The sequence below is a fragment of the Nuphar pumila genome, chromosome 15 (genome assembly GCF_984573655.1).
Source record: "Nuphar pumila chromosome 15, dmNupPumi1.hap1.1, whole genome shotgun sequence".
NCBI lineage: Eukaryota > Viridiplantae > Streptophyta > Magnoliopsida > Nymphaeales > Nymphaeaceae > Nuphar > Nuphar pumila.
In genome coordinates, this window is record NC_143263.1 from 44,248,755 (window position 1) to 44,267,651 (window position 18,897).

The 18,897-nt window shown below is 39.9% G+C and overlaps 1 protein-coding gene across 1 annotated transcript in view; it reads right to left on the reverse strand.

Annotated features, from left to right (window-relative positions):
- LOC149815281 (protein MICRORCHIDIA 6-like) overlaps positions 1-18,191 on the reverse strand; it is a 39,475-nt gene extending 21,284 nt beyond the window's left edge. Inside the window, exons 1-12 of the mRNA XM_089990512.1 lie at positions 18,000-18,191; positions 7,794-8,148; positions 7,547-7,621; positions 7,418-7,452; positions 7,083-7,161; positions 6,861-6,947; positions 6,702-6,777; positions 5,000-5,078; positions 4,701-4,835; positions 3,845-3,943; positions 3,578-3,679; positions 3,343-3,489 (exon numbers count right to left, since the gene is read on the reverse strand). Of these exons, the coding sequence (XP_089846638.1) occupies positions 3,343-3,489; positions 3,578-3,679; positions 3,845-3,943; positions 4,701-4,835; positions 5,000-5,078; positions 6,702-6,777; positions 6,861-6,947; positions 7,083-7,161; positions 7,418-7,452; positions 7,547-7,621; positions 7,794-8,148; positions 18,000-18,191 (1,461 nt within the window). The remainder of the gene's footprint in view (positions 1-3,342; positions 3,490-3,577; positions 3,680-3,844; positions 3,944-4,700; positions 4,836-4,999; positions 5,079-6,701; positions 6,778-6,860; positions 6,948-7,082; positions 7,162-7,417; positions 7,453-7,546; positions 7,622-7,793; positions 8,149-17,999) is intronic.
- Between the last annotated feature and the right edge of the window lie 706 nt (positions 18,192-18,897).

Genomic DNA, 18,897 nt, shown 5'->3' on the forward strand with positions numbered 1-18,897 from the left:
TTGTAAGATTGGAGAAACCATATCAACATAAGCTACCGATTTTAGTATGGACCAGTAAGAACCACTTCAGTTTTCTTATGTATTATTAGATTAAAGATCTTATGTTTCGACAGGTTCTTATAAGAATCTAAAAATCAACAGCTCACACCATACCAGGATTTTGCAATTAAAAAAATTGTTTTTTAATTGAAACAATTTTATTCAAATATCTATTTGTAGTAAATAATCAATGATAAAACAATAGATCTTGTGGAGGGGTGACAACCATGGAAGTCATGCTCAGGATTTTGGAGACTTCTCCATTCCTTTTCATGAGATGAATTGTGACTTCATGTGCAAGATTCAAAAGAAAGAAATTGCAGAGGCTTTGAAGAAAATGAAATAAAAAATGGCAGTTGGCCAAGATGGTATACCTATCGAGGCTTGGAAATGCTTAGGAGAGAAAGGTTTAGAATGGTTGACAAATCTTTTTAACAAGATTTGGCGGACAAATAAGATGCCTAATGAGTAGAGGAAGAGTACTTTGGTGCCTCTATATAAGAATAAGGGTGATATACAAGATTGCACAAACTATCGTGGTATAAAACTCATGAGTCATACTATGAAACTTTGGGAGAGGGTGATTGAGTCTAGGTTGAGGAAGGTTGTCATGATATCGGAGAATCAATTTGATTTTATGCCTGGAAGATCAACTATGAAAGCTATACATCTTCTTACACAACTTATTGAGAAAAATAGAGAGATGAACAAAGATTTGCATATGGTTTTTATTGATTTAGAGAAGGCATACGATAGAGTACCTAAAGACATTCTCTAGTGGACAATGATGAAGAAAGGTGTTTCTCTCAAGTACATTAGTATAATTAAATATATGTATGAAGGAGTAGTAACCAATGTTCGCACTTGTGGAGGGGTGACAACCAATTTTCCTATAACGGTTGGGCTGCCAAGAGACATCATATTCAAAAAATGAGTGTAGCTGAGATGCGGATGCTTAGATGGATGTGTGGAAATACAATAAAAGATAAGATTCAGAACGAGGAGATACGTAAGAAGGTAGGTGTTGCATCCATTGAAAATAAGATGCGAGAGAATTGTTTACGGTGGTTTGGACATATTCAGCGAAGGCCTAATGATGCTCCAGTTAGAAGGTTGGAGAAATGGGAAAATATATTAGTTAAAGGAGGTCGAGGTAGGCCTAGGAAGACTTGGATGGAGATGATAGGAAAGGATATGAATGCTTTGAACCTCACCGAGGACATGGCATTGGATAGAAATGATTGGAGAAAAAGGATTCATGTGGAAGACCCAAAATGAATTTCTTTTTTTGGTTCATATCGCTGACCCCAATTGTTTTGGGATGAAGGCGTAGTTGTTGTTTTTGTTGGTTGAGTTACATCAAGGATCTGCTTTAATCCCTTTCCTATTTGCTATAGTGATGGATGAGCTTACGATATCAATTCAAGAAAATGTGTCGTGGTGCATGTTGTTTGTTGATGATATTGTTTTGATTGATGAGTCTAGAGTTGGGGTTAATGCTAAGTTATAATTATGGAGACAGACATTGGAAGCAAGAGGTTTTAAGTTGAGTAAAAGTAAGACATAATATATGGAATGTTCGTTTAGTAAGCAACGAAGTAGTGATGGGAGTGTAGTGAAGCTTGGTGAGCAAGAAATACCGGTGGATGATTGTTTCAAATATTTGGGATCTATCATTCAAAAGTATGGAGAAATTGATGGAGATGTAAATCATAGGATAAAGGTTGGGTGGATGAAATAGAAAAGTGCAACTGGAGTGTTGTGCAATCATGGAATGCCATTGCGGTTGAAGGAAAAGTTTTATAGGATGACTATTAGGCCCGCTTTACTATATGGTACGGAATGTTGGGCTGCCAAGAGACATCATATTCAAAAATGAGTGTAGCTGAGATGTGTATGCTTAGATGGATGTGTGGAAATACAATAAAAGATAAGATTCGAAACGAGGAGATACGTAAGAAGGTAGGCGTCGCACCCATTGAAAATAAGATGAGAGAGAATCGTTTACGGTGATTTGGACATATTCGGCGAAGGCCTAATGATGCTCCAGTTAGAAGGATGGAGAAATGGGAAAATATATTAGTTAAAAGAGGTCGGGGTAGGCCTAGGAAGACATGGATGGAGATGATAGGAAAGGATATGAATGCTTTGAACCTCACCGAGGACATGGCATTGGATAGAAATGATTGGAGGAGAAGGATTCATGTGGAAGACCCAGAATGATTTTCTTTTTTGGTTCATATCGCCGACCCCAATTGTTTTGGGATGAAGGCGTAGTTGTTGTTGTAATCAATGATAAAACACATCTACAAGCTCATACTAAGAAAAGCAGCAAATTAAACATCTCTCTCTCTCTCTCTCTCTCTCTCTCTCTCTCTCTCTCTCTCTCTCTCTCTCTCTCTATATATATATATATATATATATATATATATATATATATATATTGGCCACTAATGAAGGTAAGGAACTAATGAGTAGAAATAACATTTTTCTTCAAAAAAATTCAATTTTTTTTTGTCGACCAAATGTTACGGATGTGATCCACCTGGTTTGTTTAGTAGGAAACTTGTTTTGAATCATGTGATTATGACAAGTAATTAGGTTTTCAAAGGGGTCCAAAAATCATCGGCCCATAATGTGCCAAAATTTCATAACTCAAAAGATCACATTTTTACATTAGAGAAGCATGATCCAAGGCTTGATCCTCAGCAAACAAACCATGTTGAACACATCTATGTGGTTAGATTGAGTCAAAACAACTTGCACCTATGATTTCTGGCTCATTAGTTCCTTATATTCATTAGTAGCAAATATTTTCCATATATATATATATGGACCAATGTTTGCTATAGTCGATTGTAACTGTTTTTTTTTTCCTCACATCTCACACCATAGATGTGATCCATGTTTTTTTAGTGGTGATCGGTTTGTAGATTTCCGGAGTCCAACTTGTATACAGGTTTTTTCTGGTAATCCAAAAAATCAACGGCTATGACTGACTTAAAAAAACATATCTTTTTGTCGTAAAAACATGATCCAAGGGTTGATTCCCACTAAATCAACCATGTTAAACACATCTATGTGGTTAAATTGAGTCAAACAATTTGCATCATCAGATTCCAACTAGGTTGTAAGTACAATCGACTATATATATATATATATATATATATTTTTTTTTTTTTTTTGACTAGGGGTTTCGGAACCCATGAGGGTAGCCAATATTTTCCATATATATGATCATAGCTTTTGGTCTCATAGGCCAAGCAAGTTGAAAAAAGAGGACAGGCAGTTCTCAACAACTACCTCTTTGTTTTCCTCAATATGAGGCTTGTACAAGATGTATTCTGGAAACTTGAGGTTGTCAAGTATACTGTAATGCTCAACTGCTCTTCCTCTCAATATTATAGTGAAAGTTTTTGGTAATTGCAGATAAAGAATAGACGCATACACCTGCATCAACCAAAAAAGTTCAAAAGTAGAATACAAGCAGAACCATCAAGTTCTAACAAAAGACTATGATCCAAACTCATAAACTGACACGAAGACTGTAGCGGAATTGATTTGCAACATGCATTTGGTTCAGCTTCTTAAGATGGGAATCTGTGTGTCTCAGTTTTGGAGCTCCAGAAATCTGAATATCCTGATGAGAAAAATCATTATAATACAAATCAATATGCATCCGGTACTGAGTAAAAATAGATCAGATGTTAGAGACACAATTTGTGCAAGCTACAAAAGCATATTGAACCCAAATCAGAGGTAGAATTGGCAGTTAATTTAAAGATGGCAATAGATACACACTCACCTCTTTATCAGATTCAAAATCAAGCTCCATTTCCCCATCATCATTGAGCCATAAGTTGTAAACTACAATTTTAGTTCCATGATGTCCTAAGTCATCAAACTGCTCATTGAAGTCACAACAGTAGGCATGAATTTGAAGCTTACATAGGCTTGCAAAATCAGGAGAAAATGAATACAATTTTTCTTTCTAGAAAATGCTGTTCTACATGCAGGCCCAGTTGGTGAAGAAACAAAAGAAAATATATGATGTTAGAAGTCCAGACCAACATCAAAATATTCAAGGTAGAATGACAGTCTTGCAGTGTTATCCAAACGTGGAATATCAATTTGAGGAAGTGAAAAAAAGGAAACTTATGGGGATAAGCAATTGATGCATGTGCCTATGTCCCACAGATACAGATACCTTCTCTTTCCAGTGAGAACATTATACAATGAAACACAGGATGGTAGCAAAAATGGAATATCCAAGTGAACCAGATGACAATAAGAGGAGAAAATGGATTGAATATAGATAGATTATGTTGATCTACCACCTGATCTAACAGACAAAGAAATATGCATGGATATAAGACAGTTAATTAATCCAGGTGGTTTATCTAAACTACAAAACCTAGTAAAACAGATCAAATAGAAGGGGAAGATAGTTTGGATGCAAAGTTTTTATGTAGAGAAAGTTGAACAAGTTGGAAGTTGGAACTAATCTGGGTCCAATCCATATCTGACTCACATATAACTGCCCAGATCAAAGTCCAAATCCACAAGTCTTAATAGGTCACTTAAGTGAATCCCGCAAAATTTTTGTGACATATTAGAGAAAAGAAATTTCAGCTTCATCAAACAATACTCGTGCAGCTTACTTGCTTGAAAAGATCAGATTCTGTTTGATAGGGTGACCATTGCAGGATTGTTGAGATATTATACGACCAAGCTTTCTCAGTGGAGTGGATTATAGGTTTCCTTTCTCTGGTGGCTGGCGATAATTCATAGTCGACCTACAACAATTAAATAAACTTCACTTTTTCACATGACTGCTGAACATCCAATCAGAATTTGAACCTAGGAGTTTCCATCAAATTTGCAAAACCTACAGTTTTTCTGGTGGCTACAAATAAAGTGATTAGAGAGAAAAGGAAACATAACTAGATGTTGCACTCACCATTGGTACAACTGTATCTTCGTGGCCTGTTTGGGTCAAAAATGTGTATGAAAGAAGGCCAACACTCTGAGTGCAGATCCTGACATCAAGACAGGGCATATTTAAACAAACTATCAAGATGGACAGAAAATTCAAGGCAACCAAAGATGTGATGGTATATACTACAGTACTGATGGTCACATAAAATATGCAACAAATGAATTACTTGTAGCAGCAGAAGTATATGTAGTATTCAGAGTATTCAGCACTCAGATACAACCAGAGATAACACATTTCACATAAAATATGCAACAAATGAATTACTTGTAGCAGCAGAAGTATATTCAGAGTATTCAGCACTCAGATACAACCAGAGATAACACATTTCACATAAAATAACTGTGGCAGAAGTGTTGCCTTTGTACCAAGACTAGGTGGCCTGTTATACACATTCCTGCGGCAGGAGACTGCAATTTTTGCCTTACAGTTTTAGTCTAAAGTGTGATTCTTCTTGTTTCGTTTTGCCTACAGGTGACTCCTGATCACCCTTGTATTATTATGTGTTGTTTAATAAAAGATGTTTCTCTTTCTCTCACTCACTCTCAAAAAATTAATACTTGCACTGAGCAAAAATAAATCCTTCAGAACCTATGTCACAGGGACTCGGCATAGAGGTCGCCGCACCCGCGTCGATGTGATGCGACGCGACACGATGCGGGTGCGGCACCCGGTGCAGTCAATGTAACACTGGGTGCGGTCAACCCACACCCAGGGTTATTTTTGTCCAAAATAGATACATTAAAAAAATAATTATTTAAAGTTTTGTCCCATATACAAAGCTTTGAAAGTTTGAAACGTTGTGCATTAAATGTTTTGAGTCACGTACATTATTTTATTGTTTTTAAAAAGCTTTGTCATAAAAAGTTGAGTCATTACATTCTTTTATACTTTTTATAGAGCTTTGTCATAAATGCATTAATAAAAAAAGTGAAAACTGCATTGGAATGAATTTTTATATTAAATGGAGAGAACCGAGTAGGTTGGATTCTGTATTAAATTTACTTTTGTATTAAATGGGGAGAACCGAGTAGGTCGAACTTTTGTATTAAATGCATTAATAAAAAAAGTAAAAACTGCATTGGAATGGACTTTTGTATTAAATGTATATAAATCCAAATCTGATTAAGCAATACCCGATTAAAATTTGATTCAGCAATACTTCTAAATTTTTTATTGTTTCCAGTGAAAAACAGATTTTTTTATTGGGAGCTTGCATTATATATATATATATATATATATATATATATTAAAATATTAAAAAATATATATATATACCCTCCCGCACCCAAATTTTTTTAAAGTGCCACATCACCGCACCCGCACCCACACCCGTACCCGCACCAGCACCCATGTGACATAGTTCAGAACGAACAACCAATAAGTATACAAAGCACTTTCAAATGTTTGGCAGCAAAATAGTGTGTGTGTGTGTGTGTGTGTGTGTGTGTGTGTGTGTGTGTGTGTGTGTGTGTGTGTGTGTGTGTGTGTGTGTGTGAAGGAAGTAATGAACAACTTGTAATTGAATTAACAATATCAACAGTATGAAATGCAAGCCTTTCTTAACACAAATTTCTCTGTCCATTTACACAGTACGCACATTCAAACGCCAAATAAATTAGAGATAGAGAATGGAAGGATTTGAAGCCAATTATCAAAGTCAAACCTTTTTTTCATGCAAGAAGAGAAAACAATAACATCCGCACCAAGTCGCATTGTGCTCGTTTTGAAACCATTTCCATCTGAAAGGCCAAAAATTAACCACTTAATGAAACAGTATGAATTACGTTAAAAGTACTTGATTAATGAAGTTCACAATACATACACTGTCCAATGGCAGATGTCTTTTTCTCTGAAAATCCCAAGCTCATGCACTTGCGTATGCATTCTGGATCCATCCCACCACCATCATCTGATTGGCAAAAAACAAATATCCAAGCATATATTTATTAAGCTGGGAAACTCTTTCCGTTTAACCAAAGGAAGTACAAGAAAGTAACATCAGAAAACAAGCAAAGATTCTTAGCATTATCACATAAACATATACCTTGAATAAGTAAAGCAGGACTCCCATCCCATGCATTTACAATTTTATTAATGTTGACAGAGGTAGCTCCATTATGTATCTGCAAGCACGGCATTTAATACACAACCCAAAACAAGAGAAACACAAGTTCACAAAAATAGGGATCGGGAAGGATTAGTTGATTTTTATAAAAATAGATGAAAGTCCTTGAAAAATAATGTGGATGCTGAACAAAGCATAGAAACATCTCATAAGTTTGACAAATAATGCATCCACATTGTACAAAAATTAAACATTAGAAAAGACTACCAATCCAAGAAGTTAACATAAGATGTCAATCAAGAATCAGACACCACCTCATCCACAGCATTGTCAAGCAGCTCCGCAATGGCTGTTAAAAGACAACCAATCTGAAATGGTCAAAATAAAGAAGAATAAACTTAATTTATATCACATATCGCAGAACAGTTGATCTATATATTTACCTCCTAGCGCCCACTTATGTGATGTGGCATTTGAATGAAGAAATTTAGGATGCACACGCATGTGATTCCCGCCATCTGAAAAATAAACAAATTAATAATACATGACTATGACAAAGAATTCCACCCCAGACCCCTCCCCCTCCCCCTCCCCCTCCCCTCACCCAAAAAAAATCTAGAGCCAGTGCAGCAGCTTCCGAACATAAGGTAAATAATATAGTTGCATAAAATACAAGAAATAGGCCAGTACTTGTTATTTTCATCTTAGAAGCCTTCTCAACATGATAGTTCCCAGCCTTCCAGAACTGCTGGCAAATTGGCTGAGAGAATTTTGTTGGTACAGAAACTATTTCATGCATATCCAACCCAACCCTTGGTTGATCTTGTGGCAAGCAGAAGTTATCTATAGCTATGTTGTTTGAAGTGCCCAGTCTGCTAACTTGTGCTTGTGCCTTCTGTTGCTTGATGGTTTCTCCGCTGTAAGCTTCTGAAAGCTGATCGACATCTGGAACTGCAACAGTCTCCAATATGACTGCTTTTTCATCAACCTCTCCAATGTCCTCATCACTGCTTAAATCCACAACGTCCAGGAAGCTCATTACAAGCTGGAAAAAAATCAAGTCAAACAAACGAAATACTTAGCATTTACCAGATATAATCACTTATTTATTGCATTGTTAAACAATTAAAAGTAAAGAAAAATAATCAATCAAGTATTTTTGCACGACTCAGTTTATATCTATAGCGAGCAAAAAGATAAAAGGTAAAATTGCAAACAAGTTAAACGAAGGGTTTGATTTACCTGAGATAACCACACACTACATTTCTAAACAATTGAGTAAAGAAAAAGAAAAACAGTCAAATGATTTTGACAGGACTCACTTTATTTCCCAAGGGAATCCAGATTATCTGGGAAAAGAAATTGAAAATACACATACATTCGTTAGGCATACTAATAGGACTAGGAGAAAAAGTCATGTAGCCCTGGATCTTAAGGGTGAAAAAAAGGTGAATCACTAAGTATTCATCCATAGAACATTCTGTATGCAGCTATTTTGCAAGGATAATAATGATTTTTCCTTGCCTTTTGTTCAACATATTTATGCTGCATGCCAGCCAACAAATTATAAATTAGAAGATGTGAATTTGATTACCTACTTATGCAAGCATAACTATTGACTAATCCTAGTTGCTGATTCTACATTTTCATTTTATGTGAATTCGTATTGTATAGTGATTTTCATCCTGTCCTTTTCACTAGCGCATATGCTATAGGTGTGCAACCTGAATGTCGCTTAGGAATTTTTCTCTAATTTCCCTTTTCTTTAGTTCTTCCATCTTCGTAAGAGAAGACCTTTTTTCTTAGTGATTGTATAAATTTATAAGCTATTCAGAAGACTGGTAGAAGAAGAAGAGATGAGAAAGAGAGAAGGGAAGGGAAGAGAGGAGAGAAGGGAAGGTGGACGTCGTACCTCTGAGCCAAGGCAAAGCGAGAGAAACACACAGAGAGACCGATGACTTCTTCCTCCTCTCCGTAGTTTTCGTTCTTTTCAGTTCCCCTCCTCTCCTTCTGAAGCAATAGAACGCTTGGTTTATTAAGATGTTATATTTTTAAAGTAATTATGTATTTTAAAATATTTATTAATTTAAATTTATATAACTTTTAAAATTAATTATATAAATAATTTAATAAAATTTTTAATTTACTTTAAATTTTTAATTTACTTTAAATTTTTAATTTACTTTAAATTTTTAATTTACTTTAAATTTTTAATTTTTTATATATCTAACCTTAGTAGAAAAAAAGTTGTCAATTGATGTGTAAACAAGTTTTTAAGAGCATAAAACTAACATTTTCACAGTATGCCAACATGAATAAAAAATAAAAACTATAGAATAAAAATAAAATAAAATTCAAAGTATATTTTCTAACATAACGAGCATGTTGAAAATGTCTATCACTTCGTAGTGAGCGAATACAACTTGCCCTTATACCCACAAGGTCACCACTCATTTTGTAAGAGCCACCTGTGAATGTTATCACTATGACAAAACATCGGAGTTTCAAAACTCATGGATGGTGTATTTTGCAAGTGAGAGCTAAGCCTACCCTATAATAGGCAACGAGGCATCAAAGGTTCTACCAACTGCAGGCCAAACAATGTGACGTCGATGATGGGGTTTACTTATTGTTTTTTCAAAAAAAAATAAAAACAACTTATACTTTTTCAACTATAGCAAATATACGTTAGGAAATACACCACTGAGGTTGTATCCCATGTGGTAAGCGGGGTCTTGTGTCAAGCTGAAGGCCCAGGATCGAATCCCTCTACGACATGGGGCAGTTGTTGTTATGGTAAGGGTTCGCCGTAACCCCAACTTATACTATGACAAGTGCTGAGCAGCAAAGTAACCAAGTATCAGCTGAAACAAGTAAAGCAACTGGAGTAAAGTCCACAGCACAAGTGAAGTAGCAATTATAGTAAGTCAGCTGATTGATTAGTCTTTAAGTTCTTCTGATTACTCCTTCGGGTACATGAAGAAAACCTCGCATTCTGTGAGACATGCACCCGACGTCTGTTATTCAAGTTCTAATGTGGTAACCGGGAAAGCTACAGACCGAGTCGACCTCATGCGAGCAGCACACGGCTAGGAGAAAATACTTGCATATGCAAAGATTGCAATCCATACTATTACAGTAGTGAGGTTCTAGAAAGGCACATCGACCTCCCTAACTCTGAGTGACTGGAGGCTAAAGGACGCTACAGCTCCTATCAAACACGTGTCGTAGTAACGACAAGTCACTCAGGGTTGTACCATCCACCCTCTCTCAAGGTGAACCATTTTGTGAATGGGGTGAAGCAGGTTTATCTTTCTTAAGGCTCATGTTTCAATCATACCTCACTACGAGGAATTTGCCTCATGGTCCCCCACAGGGTACGCAAAACGAGGGCTTAGTCTGCCCATTCACGTGCTCAGCCTCACGCGGCCAACAGAGCACACCGCTCGTGAAAGCAGTCACAACATCATGTTATTTATGTTTTATTTAGGGTATGTCACACAAGAGTCCTTACACAATACAAGGGCCACTGCCTGAGGACTTCACTGAGCCCACCACAAGTCATTTCAATATTCATACCCTATGGTGTTCAATTTCCTATCTTTTCATTTTATAAGGTAAGTGCACCTAATGTGCTTACCAATGCCTCAAGCAATGTACCTCCTCAGGGTACGCACTACTCAGTCACAGTGTCTGGATGTGCCAAGTGCAAGGTGTAAAAGTAATATGAGCTTTCTATCATTTGCACAATTATAAGTAACAGAGGCAATATAAGATTTCATTTCTGAGAGACAAGTAATGTGCAAGCAATTATGCAGTTTCATACATATGACATTTCATCAAATTTTCATTATATAAGACCTTGTCCCTAAGTTATTGTCATTGGCAATTTGCACAACATGCAATAATTTTCACAGTCAAAATGTACTATTTTTCATACTTTAGTGTTGAGATGCATTGACCAACATTCTGATATGTGGTTCAACGCACTTACATGTTTATGGTGAAATCTAGGATATTCCCGTCTTATGGGAACAACATTAGCTATTTCCACGGTGTGGGGAGCCGCGCCTGCGGACCCGAAACAGAGATATTGAACCACTTGTGGTTTTAAATCAACGAAGTCTCTAAGTTCATGGATTTACAAAAATGTTCAACTGCACACCTTCCTAGTATGTCGAATGTAAACCAAGGCATAAGGGTTTTCCTTACGCGATACGACACACATACGTGTCGAAGGTGATTTATGGAATTAACCCATCTAATGGGTATTACACTGGTATTACCACGGTTTGGGGTGTCGCGCCCGCGGACCCGAAACAAACCGTTTGCCAAAACGAATGTAAGACAACACTGGGTAACTCAACTTAGTTTGGAGTGTGGAGTCATTCAAAGAAATTACTTGGACAGGACACCGGAGTGTCGCAAGTCCATTCGATTACACCGAAATGATCATCATGTGCTTTTAATATATATATATATACATATTTACATGCATATCCATGTTTACAACATATTCGAGGTTCCACATTCATATATGTATATTCACATATACTTGTACACATCCATACCTAGATACATATATTTATACATATATATACCTATATATATATATATATATATATATATATATATATATATATATATATCGAAAATAAGCAAACCAAGGCATGCACTCATGCCAAAACTTAACCGGGGTGCGAGGATAGTGCGGGGCACTACTAAGGCTAGCTCGAACCTAATAGGACCAACCTAAAGTAGGCTCGCTCTTGTTTAGACGGGAAAGAAGGTTAACAGCCACAATATGGCATAAACGAGGCTGCAAGGGTGCCAACTTGCCGATCCTCACACTCACTGCCCAAAATCTCAACTAATACAATGGTCTGGTCCTACAGGCCAGACAGTCATACTAACACGAGGGGTTCTGGTCCGACTCTTAGTGCGGACCAGACGGTCGAAGAGACTGGATTAAGATGAGGTAAGCTGCCAACTAGTGGAGCTGCGACTAGACCTAGGTTTTGGGGGCACCAAGGAATCTGGACCCGGAGGAAGGGACTGATCCACAGAACCATGCTGCCCTTACCACAAGCAGGTCTGAACCACTTGGTTCAGACCTGGATCCACAAAAGGGTCGACACACAACCCGGGGGCCCAGCAACTTGCGGCTAGCACCTGGCTCTACCGTGAAGGAGCCATGGCTAGCAATAGGTGCTAGCAGGACTACTGAGGTGTTCAGGTCTGAACCTTGGTTCAGACCGGCTCCCACAAAGCTAAGACAAGAACCAAGGGTGTACAACACCCGCGCGGAGTGCACCCAGCTCCAGCCAAGGGAAAGTGCTGGACTGGGCTTCATGCGCACCGCAGGTCCGAACCCAGCTATGATGCTGGTCTGAACCCCCGGTTCAGACTGGCACCTAGCCAAGTCGAACCGAACTAAAAGAGAAGGCACAAGAGTGCCATGAACAGACTTGACTCAGGGAAAAAGAAACCAAAAAAAAACTCAGGTTATAAGGGTTGGACGCGCAGCTAACCGAATGCGCCCAGCTCAACTCAAGTGCATTGATTTACAATGGGTCTGGTCTGCAGGACTAGACCGAGCTACCCCTTTGCACGTGAACCAGAGCCCAAGGGCACGATTCACTGCGAAAAGGAGTGTTGGGTGCACGCCCAAGGCCGACCCAGCCTGCTCCACCACATAGGTTCGATAAGCCGAAACGAAAATAAAAAAAAGAAAGAGGAAGATGCACTGCTACCGAAGGTCTAACTTCCTACGGCCAAATGGACTGGTCACGCCGTGACCTGTGCCTACAACCACGACTACAACCCCAATCCCAGCGTTTTGGGACTGGGTTAAGCCTAGCACCACAAGAGGAAAACACAAAAAAAAAAGAATGATAACACAACATAAAAAAAGAAGTGCTGATGGCTGAAACGTGTCAGCCAGCATCCAGCAATCACAAGGGACTGTCATCTGGCTTGGGTGTAGGCTGGACGAGCCCAGCTCGGTCCAGCACACTCGGAAGTGTGGCAATAGCCAAGAACTTTGACAACAAAACAAAAAAAAAGAAAACAACAAGACAACATTACACTAATAGGGTAACAACAATAAACAAGAGAATGATTCAATCTGAATGATATTGGAAGAAAAACGAAGAGAAAAGAGATTTCAAATACATAAAACAAGAATTCATACTAATCTATGGTGATTTAAGAATTGAACAATGGCTATGTAATCTAATCCACCATTTGGATTTGCATGCCAAAGTGCAAAGCTCCAACGGTTTCCTTTCTAATACCGACACCATATCCAGCAAGGTGAGTCTTCACCTTAGATAAACTTGAAGAAGAAGATGGAAGGTGTGGAGGTGCTGCAGCTATTCCACGCCAAGGTGAAGCCCACGGTTGGAGGTAGGAGACAAGAGAGAAGAGGGGAAGTTTTGGGAGAGAGAAGAGAGAGAGAAAGAAGGAAAAATCGCCCAAAACAAGGGGGGCCCATTTTTTTGTAAGGATTTTATAGGTGTGGGCTGAGGGATGGATGACTGGGATTTAATTCCTCCAAGATGAAGGGTTGGAGAGCTCCACAGCCCCCAACAACCAATGCATGTTGGTCTTTCAAAAAGATTTTGTAGAATTTCAAAAATGCCATTCATTTAGAGCCTTAAAACTTCAACAAATAACAAGGGGGCGCCCTTGGCTGCCACCCAATGTGCCCAATGGTTTTTAAGGATTCAAAAGCTTTTGAAAATTTTACAAAACCTGCCATGGGGCGCCAGCTCCATAGCTCCCTTTTGAAAATGGCGCCCCTCATGATGGAGCCTACGCTTCATCATGAGGGGGTTGGAAAGACATATGGCCAATAAAGGCATAAGCTTTAAATCCATGCAAAAAAACCTTTTCAAAATTGCCATCCAGCTGGTCAACCAAGGACATGGACATCCACTATAGGGGTCGCCCATGGGTCTTGGATCCACTAGGTGCTCCGGATCCAAAACCAAAACCGCATATCGTGTATGTCATAAGAAAATGCTTATTTAATGGATTAAAATAATAATTTAATTCCAACAAATTATTTTATTCTCTTTATAACCTTAATTAACGTAGAATGGTTGATGCCTCTTGAGAAAATAATCTCTCGTTCATTAAAGTTAAGCGTTATAAGATTCAGGTCCAAAATTAAGTCAAGACTCGTAATTCACATGCACTGACGAGGTTTTTTCGTCGTTCGGATCTCAAATTCGGGGTGTATCACTACAACCCTATTCCAAACTTACTCTAAAAGTTTTAGAGGTTGATCCACTCTAGATTTCCCGAAATCGCTCTATTTACATAAAATCACGTGATTTAACCCATTTCTCAAAATAAGCAAATCTTCAAAAATTGCCAAAACATAAAAATTCATCGATTTCTATATAATTACACAATATACATAAAAACGAAAATTGTGGATCTTACATTCTCCCCTTCTTAAAAAGGATTTTGTTCGCAAAATCACCCTTAGGAGGTTACAAAGAGTTCCGGATAAGTCTCTCTCATGCTCGCTTCTGGTTCCCATGTGCATTCTTCAATGCCATGGTGCTGCCATCGTACCTTAACTAGCGGAATAGTCTTGGTACGCAAAACTTGATCTCGTCGATCAACAATCTCAATAGGCCTTTCTGACAAAGTTAGATCTTCTTGCATGTCCACATCTTCGTAACGAATGACATGCGATGGGTCAGGAATGTACTTCCTGAGCATCGACACGTGAAAAACATTGTGAATGTGAGCATATTGTGGAGGCAACTCGACACGATATGCCACTTCACCAATCCTCGCCACGATCTCAAATGGTCCAACATACCTCAGACTCAATTTCCCTTTCTTTCCAAAATGAAACACGCTCTTCGTCGGTGAAACTCTGACAAAAACCATGTCTCCAACATCAAAAGACAATTCACGATGTCTCTTATCGGCGTAACTCTTCTGCCTATCTTGAGCTGCCTTCAAACGTTCACGAATCTTCTGCACTTGCTGCGTGTAGTGCTGAAGAACTATCGGCGCTTCGCTCACTCTATCGCTAATGTCGTCCCAATAAGATGGCGACTGACAAGGTCTACCATACAACGCTTCGTACGGGGCCATCCCGATACTAGCGTGGTAACTGTTGTTATACGCGAACTCTATCAAACATAGGCGTGAATCTTATTCACCCCTCCAATCAAGCATATAAGCTCGCAACATATATTCTAACGTTTGAATCGTCCGCTCGGACTGTCCATCTGTCTGAGGATGAAAGGTTGTACTAAACTTCAATCTCGTCCCCAAAGTAGACTGCAGTTGACCCCACAGTCGTGAAGTGAATCGGAGATCGTGATCTGAAATGATAGATCTCGGCACACCGTGCAATCGAATGATCTCTCTAATGTACAAGTCGGCTAAGCTCTCAAGCGACTGACTGATCCTGATCGGCAAGAAGTGGGCGGACTTGGAAAGTCTGTCCATGACTACCCAAATCGCATTGTGTTTACGCCTCGTCAGTGGTAAACCAACCACAAAATCCATCATAACATCCTCCCATTTCCAGTGAGGGATCTCAATCTTCTGCAAGGTGCCACCGGGACGCTGATGTTTCGCTTTGACTTGCTGGCAAGTCAAACACCTTGCAACGTAAGCCGCTATCTCTCGCTTCATGCCATGCCACCAATACTTCTATTGTAAGTCCTTGAACATCTTCGTTCCTTCTGGATGAATCGTGTACTTCGACATGTGAGCCTCGTCAAGAATTTCTCTCGTCAGCTTAAGGTTACTCAGAACCCAAAGGCGATATCTCATACGAACGCTGCCATCTTTAGACACCCTAAAAGAAGAATTTGTTTGTTCAGCCAAGGCTAGAAACTTGCCATACTGGTCGTCAAGCTTCTGAGCCTCTACAATCTTCGGCAAAAACTCGAATCAAATGGTTAGACCAGACAATCTGATCGAACCATCACCAACAGAAAAAGGTTTCCAGACTACAAAATCCTCAACAAGCTTCTGGCTCCACACAAGACTAGCCAGAACACCACTCGTTTTGCGGCTAAGCGCATCCGCCACAACGTTCGCCTTACCAGGGTGGTAAGACAACGTGAAATCGTAGTCCTTGATAAACTCAAGCCATCATCGTTGCCTCATGTTCAGCTCCTTCAGAGAGAACAAATACTTGAGGCTCTTGTGGTCTGAAAAGACCTCAAACAATTCCCCATATAGGTAATGTCGACATGATTTCAAAGCAAACACAACTGCTGCCAATTCTAAATCGTGCGTCGGATAATTCCGCTCATGAGTCTTCAACTGTCTGGAGGCATAGGCAATCACTCGGCCATGCTGCATAAGCACGCAACCTAAACTGGTACCAGAGGCGTTTGTGTATACCACAAAACCACCTCTACCAGAAGGTAACGCTAACACCAACGAGGTTGTCAACTTCATCTTCAGGATCTGGAAACTGTCCTCACAGGCACTGTTCCACACGAACTTAACACCCTTACGTAACAGCTTCATCAAAGGTAAAGTGATCCTCGAAAAGTCTTGGATAAAACGTCGGTAGTAACCGGCCAATCCAAGAAAACTATGAATCTCATACACATTCTGAGGCTGCTTCTAGCCCAGAACTGCTTCGACTTTCGCTGGATCGACGGATACTCCGTCCTTCGATATCACATGGCCAAGAAACATGATGCGCTCGAGCCAAAACTCACACTTAGAGAACTTGGCGAACAACTGATGCTCACGAAGAGTACTTAAAACAATCCACAGATGTTCTCGATGCTGCTCCAGACTCTCCGAATAGACCAAGATGTCATCGATAAATACTATCACAAACGAGTCCACAAATGGACGGAAGATCCTGTTCATCAAATCCATGAATGCTGCTGGAGCAATCGTGAGGCCAAAAGGCATCACCACAAACTCATACAACCCATATCTTGTCCGAAAAGCTGTCTTCGCAATATCATCCTCTCGGATACGAAGCTGATGGTAGCCCGAACTGAGATCAATCTTCGAGAAAACCTTTGCCTTCTGCAACTGATCGAAAAGGTCTTCGATCCTCGATAACAGATACTTGTTCTTAATTATCGCTTGGTTGAGCATTCGATAATCGATGCACAACCTCAGGGATCCATCTTTCTTCCAAACGAACAACACTGGTGCTCCCCACCGTGAAGCACTAGGTCAAATAAAACCTTGATCGAGAAGTTCTTCTAACTGACGCTTCAACTCTTCAAGTTCCGTTGGGGCCATACAGTATGGTGCCTTGGAAATCAGTGTCGTTCCAGGCATCAACTCGATACCAAATTCGATTTCTCGCCTCGGAGGTAACCCAGGCAGTTCCTCCGAAAATATGTCGGCAAAATCTCAGACCACGTCCAAGTCATCGATCAACACCATCTCAAGTTCAACTGGGGCAATACTGACTAGGAAAGCAGTACCCCCGTTCCGCATATACTTCTGAGCCTTGAAAGAAGAAATCATGTGGCTATCACGCATAGGTCGAGGAAGCTTGATCTCCAAAACAGGACGATCAGGCCGAAAAAGAACGACCTTGCCTTACCGACAAAAGACTTGAGCATGGTACTCAAAAAGCCAATCCATGCCCAAAATCACATCGTATTTTGTCATATCTAACAGAATAACGTCAGCCAATAGGTTCTGTCCTGCCACTAACACCTCGATGTTCAGAATATACGAGTCACAAAAAGATTGCTCTCCAATTGGAGTGCGAACCTTCAACGAAAAATTTAGAGACTCGATTGCCAAAGGTAAAGTACGAGCAAATCTAACTGCTATGAACGAATAAGTAGCACCACAATCAAACAAAGTAAATGCTTCATGTCCGGCTACCGAGATCGTACCTTGGACCAACTCCGCCTTGGTCACTTGCTCAGCTGTTGCCGCGTATGCTCGACCGGCAATGACTTTCTGGTTCGATGGCCTCGGTGGATATGACTGTGGTTGTTGCTGCTGCTGTGTAGCAGGCTGTCGCTGTTGTGCTGGCTGGGAGGTACTCGGCGTATTCCTGCGTTGGTCGTCTGCCTGTTTCTTCCTGCAATCCCGGATATAGTGACCCATCTTTCCACAATATAAGCATCCGTCTGTGTCTCGTGGGCAAGGTCGTCGTGGATAATCTGTGGTACATTTCGGACAACTGGCTGCGGTAAGCTTCTTCTGCTGCGGCTGCTGGCGTTGCTGGTACTGGGGTCTATGATTCTGATATTGAATCTGGCGGTTGTTGTTGTTGTTGTTTCGCTGCTTCTTTGAATAAGGATGAAACTTCCTTTCACCCTGATTCCTTTGAAATTGTCTCTTCCTTGGCCAACTTCTTTGGCCAGGATTCTGCTACTGCTGACGTGGTGCGAGAGTCTTCTGCGATTCGGTCCAATCGTACTCAAGCAAGGAGGCCATCTCTAAAGCCTCGTCGACTGTCGTAGGTGGACGCGTGTACACTTTCGTCCATAGTACCGGCTTTAGACCTCAAGCAAATTTAAGAGCTCGCTCCTTCTCTGTCGTGTATAAGTGCGGACAAAACCTCTTCAGGCTGCGAAAACGCATGACATATTCTGAAAGAGAAGAACTACCCTGTTGGGGGTCGAGAAACTCCTACATTTTTCGGCTCCTCTCATGAGCTAGAAAATAGGTTGCGTAGAATGCCTCTACAAACTGGTCTCACTCTATAGGCTGGTTATCGAATTTTATCTCCCAGGTGGTTGCCCACCACCTTTCCGCGTTCTTCTTGAGACGGTACGTCCCAAAATCTACTTTCGGATCGTCACCAACT